A 5,290-nucleotide genomic window follows, 5' to 3' on the forward strand; every position below is an offset into this window, starting at 1 on the left:
AAAACTCAATATATAGTTATTGGTAAAACGTTGTTTTTATATTAACTTTACAATTATATTCTTAAATTAACTTTACACATTTTTTAAAAATAATTTTTTTTTAATTTTCTACTTCTGCCATATCATAAGAAGATTAATAATTTCAAATAAAAAATTAACTGATTTGAAATAAAGATTAAAGTTATATATATATATATATATATATATATATATATATATATATATATATATATATATATATAATGCCTAGTTGATTGCTTCCTCAACCTTTCTCCATAACTTCCCTGAAAGTCCCTAGCATTATCCCTCCCTCCCTCCAAAGCCGTACTTTGGCTAGCAGGCAGCAGCAGCGTCGCAGGAAGGAAATAGGTTTACTTTTTGACATATTTACTTTGACTAAAAATATTATGTTGATTTTTCAAACCGCTACCCCTATCTATATAAGATAGGACTTGGTAGTTAAATCGACCAGATTCATTTCTTGCTCCTAACTAGCTAACCTCTGAACCTCACACACAAAAAGAATAAAGAGAGTGAAAGAGAGGCAGAGTTCAATTTCGCAGCCATTGTTGTGGGCGCTCTAGGTGAGCTATCTTGATTTAAGCCCTTCTCTTTCAGTTTTATGTGGATCCAATAGTGTACATTTTGATGGGTTATTGCAGTGGACTTGATTACTATTAAATAATTAGATTGTTTTCATGATTAAAGATTAAACCCTCTTTATTTTTATTTTTTTTATTCTTGCTTTATTTATGTGATTATCTAATTGACACGTTTGTGACTGTTTTCATGATGAACAGGCTTGTCAGTTCTGATACCACACATCAAGTTTTCTGGATATTCGATGGGCCTTTCTTTTTCATTACTCTTGTCCGCATGGTCTGCGATTCTGGGACACAAGTTTTTCGGCTCAAAGGATACTGTCGAAAAGATTGTTGTAAGGTCCCTCAGCTTTGCAAGGAAAGATGGAGAAATGGGTTCTAGGACAAACAGCTTCAAGAAAGATGTTTCAGAAACCATTGGAAAGTGTGAAGGGTCAGATAAATTGAGTTTAGAGAGATCATTAAGCTTTAACCACTGGGATTCCGATGAAATCAAGGCTAAACCATCCGATTCATCCAGAAGTTCGAACTCTCTAAAGATAAAAGGTCATGAAACAGTCCACATAACAAAGCCTACAATATTACTCCCTGAACCACCTGTGATCTTCTTTTCTCCAAGACCTATTAGTGAGCTTGATGCTGCTGCAACTAAACTTCAAAAAGTCTACAAGAGTTACAGGACTAGGAGGAACCTTGCAGATTGTGCAGTTGTTGTTGAGGAACTTTGGTATGTCTCTCAATACATATTCTTGACTCTCAACGTATTTGTTGTAGCCCTTTGTGATATTCATTTGGTATTACAATTGTTGTAGGTGGAAGGCCTTGGATTTTGCAGCTTTGAAAAGGAGCTCGGTATCATTCTTCAACATTGAGAAACATGAAACTGCTATATCTAAGTGGGCCAGGGCCAGCACAAGGGTTGCTAAGGTACTGTACTTACAAGTCAAGGAGTTGATTCATTAGCAGTATTATAGAATATTAATAACATGTATTGTTTTTGTGTTTGCAGCTTGGAAAGGGTTTATCCAAGGATGAGAAGGCTCAAAAGTTGGCCCTGCAACACTGGCTTGAAGCTGTAATTCCACATATGCCCTTTCATGAGAGCTTTCTTTAATTTAATCACTCAAAAATTTTATCTGTGGCTTTTATGGAATACATTTAATCTAATTAACGGATCACTTTACTTAATAAACTTCTCCCTGCTGCAGATCGATCCACGCCATCGTTATGGACACAATTTACACTTCTATTACGATGTTTGGTTTGACAGCAGGAGCACACAACCTTTCTTTTACTGGTAAATACAGACTCATTCAAACCAAAATCATTGTATGATATGCAGTTGTATAAGTGCTGCCTATTTCCTTAATTTAGTCCTCTATATATACTGTTCTTCAATTTAAATTTCCTTGTGGAATTGAAGGTTGGACATTGGTGATGGTAAAGAAGTAAACCTTGAGAAGTGTCCAAGGAGCAAGCTTCAACGCCAATGCATTCAATACCTTGGACCAGTAATGTCTCATCACTAATACTGTGTGCAATTCTATTCTAATTTTACCAATCCTAATACAGTTTTTTGTCCATGTATTTAAATTCTCACGAAGTTGTTTTGTCCTCACAGAAAGAAAGGGAAGCATTTGAGGTGATTGTAGAAAGTGGCAAGCTCGTGTACCGCCAAACCGGATTGCTTGTTAACACCACGGATGATACGAGGTGGATTTTTGTGTTAAGCACTTCAAGATCCTTGTATGTAGGGCAGAAGAAGAAAGGTGTTTTCCAGCACTCAAGTTTCCTAGCTGGAGGAGCTACAACAGCTGCTGGAAGATTAGTATCAGAAGATGGGGTTCTACAGGCAATATGGCCTTACAGTGGTCATTATCTCCCTACTGAGGACAATTTCAAAGAATTCATTAGTTTTCTTGAGGAGCATAATGTAGACTTAACAAATGTTAAGGTAATAAAAAACTTTAAGCATAATAAAAGATTTCCTAGTTGCCTTGGTATGATAGCCTTGTTTATTTGTTCATTTATATGTAGCTTATTTTTTTACCATTTGTTTGCAGAGATGTTCAATAGATGATGATGATTCTTCGTTCAAAGTTACCGATGAAGGGTGTAAACAAGAGGAGATGAAGGAAATCACCACGATCACATCTACCAACACAAAAGCTAATGAGGTTGATGGGCCTATTGATAATAATAATAATAAGACAACCAATGATCAACAGGACACTATGGAAGCTAATGCAGCCATGTTGCAAGCTCCAGCATTTGACCTAGGCAAGCGTTTATCATGCAAGTGGGCAAGTGGATACGGTCCCCGTATTGGATGTGTGAGGGACTATCCAGCTGATTTACAATCTCGGGCACTAGAGCAAGTCAACTTATCGCCTAGGATCAATCCTGGTCTTGCAGGGAGTTGTGTTCCGATCCCTTCGCCGCGGCCGAGCCCAAAGGTTCGAGTCTCACCAAGGCTTGCATACATGGGACTTCCTAGTCCAAGGGTAGCGGTTTCTACTTGTCAAAGAGTTTGAATTTCACCTAATGGTGAATTACCATGGTCCATGGTCGTCATGTTTTTTTGGATTTTTTGATCAACTAAGCTCTTGGCCTTAAAATGTTCAAGAGGGCTTGAGACCCTTCTGGTGCCCTTCCAATCAGTTTCTAGAGGGGGGATATTTAGGTGATAATTAACCCATCATTCTTTATTCTTTTATTTATTTCGTTTTTTCATGGAAATCATAAATATAATAAGCCAAATATAGTTTTTCTTCTTTGGAAAATCTCTAAGTTGTGATATGGTGTTGGTAATTCATGCTCCTAGATGTAATGAATATGGGGTGTTAAATTTGTGCTATAGAGAATTCAAGGGTTAATATTAATGATCCAAGAGATCAACATTTTTCTTCCCTTTGCGTGGGAACGGGGAAGGTTGGTTGTTGTTAACAGCTTCTTTTTTTTTTTTTCCTAGAGCATTCAACAATTAAAAGAAAACAAATCAAATGTGCTCCTCAAACCATAGAAAAAGAAGAAGAAGAAAGCGCGCGTGAGGTGAGACTATAGAAATGTTGCGCGCGTGAGGTGAGACTGTAGAAATGTTGCTGGTCTTATCCCAAGCACTTTCGGTCAACCATGTAGCTTGACTATTACCTAGGGTCATCCTCCTCCTACCAAAAATAGAAGGGATGAACTACCATATATTTAGTGTATGTTAGGGTCCCGGATAAGGAGATCATTATGCATCGACGCCTACGAGGTAATAATGATACCGATGAAATTGGTATCGACAGTGTTTTAGACAAAAATAGTTGTTGATTTTATGGAATCTTGAAAGGAAGTTAAAAATAGAAGATGAAACAGTTTTAGTAGTTGAATGAGAAAAGGTTTCAATGGAAACAAAAAGGAAGAATTGAATAGAATATGAATACATGTTTGCCTTTTAAAATTGTTGGATATTTGTGTTACTATACTTTTGATATTCATGTTTCAATAATATGTATTTTGTTTCAAGACCATCGTATGCACAATAGGAGTAGATCCTAGCTTTTGTTCACTTTTGTTATCTAGTTCTAGAGAGTATATCCTTATATTTTGTAATATTAAAACATTTATATAACTTAATTTGTATAATTAATGTTTAAACTTGAATAGATGAACTTAACTCTGAAATTCATATAATCATGTTTCATGTATGTGTGCTTATCTCATTTATTCCTTTATAATAATATTTGTTGTCCAATGTATGTTATAAATATTATGGTTATGATAATGATGATATTTGTGGGATTGAGACCCAGAACAATTGAGTCGTGATTGAATTATGAGATGTGAGATATTAGAAGTATAAACAGGTTATATGTAGGACCTCCTGATATACGGGAGACTCTGCCAAAATTTTGGTAGAAATTTTAGTAGATTTTTATTTGAAAATTGTATTAAAATTTTTTACCTTGTTTACCATTTGATATGTGATTGGTGTTTTATCCTGAATAAAAAGATGTTATATTTTTCAGGGGATGTTTTACCCTTAACCATATACTTTTTGATTCATGTGTTACATGTAATACTTAGTAGTAGAGATCAAATTGAACAACAAACATATGGTAGATCATAAAATGGAATTATTTTGAGTGAAAAAACATAAGCTATAAACACTTTTGTGTTAGAGAGTATACTAATGAGATGACTTACTACTTTGATATGACAAGAATTTCATTTAAGTTCCAAAGGTTATGGAAGATTCAAAAGTTGCATTTTTAATAAAACCATGAAATCTTATGCTTTAATCTCTTTTAGCTTGTTTCTTGCCGATAACGCTTGTACGCTTTGATGTTGTTGGGTGATTGAAGTAAAATTGAATGCTTAGGTGGTTTTGATTTGGTTTTCTTTATAATTTCCTTGCTTTTATTTTGATTCATTCTTTTTTCTTTCTTTTCAAGTTTTGAGTCTTATTTTTAGAGTCTATTGTCTTTACCTTTTCTTTTCCTTGCTTGAGATCATGTAAGATTTGAGAGTGAGAGAATTTGATATACTCATATTACTCTATCTTTTAGTACCTTATTCTTAGTTTTTTATGCATGTTTTATGTCTTACAATAGTGTATTTAAATTGTTTTACGCTTAATAGTGTTATACCAACACAAGTATTCTTTCATGAACCATTTGTGTAGAATATGCATTGTTACAATA

At 34.6% G+C, this 5,290-nt stretch overlaps 1 protein-coding gene across 1 annotated transcript; it reads left to right on the top strand.

Annotated features, from left to right (window-relative positions):
• Positions 1–281: 281 nt before the first annotated feature.
• On the top strand, positions 282–3,385 carry LOC133674209 (IQ domain-containing protein IQM1-like). Its single transcript, XM_062095228.1, has 8 exons — positions 282–584; positions 801–1,329; positions 1,415–1,529; positions 1,612–1,677; positions 1,811–1,899; positions 2,026–2,113; positions 2,224–2,556; positions 2,666–3,385. Exons 2-8 carry the CDS (start codon positions 845–847, stop codon positions 3,134–3,136), a joined length of 1,647 nt encoding a protein of 548 aa, XP_061951212.1. The 5' UTR covers positions 282–584; positions 801–844; the 3' UTR covers positions 3,137–3,385.
• The last annotated feature ends 1,905 nt before the right edge of the window (positions 3,386–5,290 follow it).

The sequence above is a fragment of the Populus nigra genome, chromosome 15, assembly GCF_951802175.1.
Source record: "Populus nigra chromosome 15, ddPopNigr1.1, whole genome shotgun sequence".
Classification (NCBI taxonomy): Eukaryota; Viridiplantae; Streptophyta; class Magnoliopsida; order Malpighiales; family Salicaceae; genus Populus; species Populus nigra.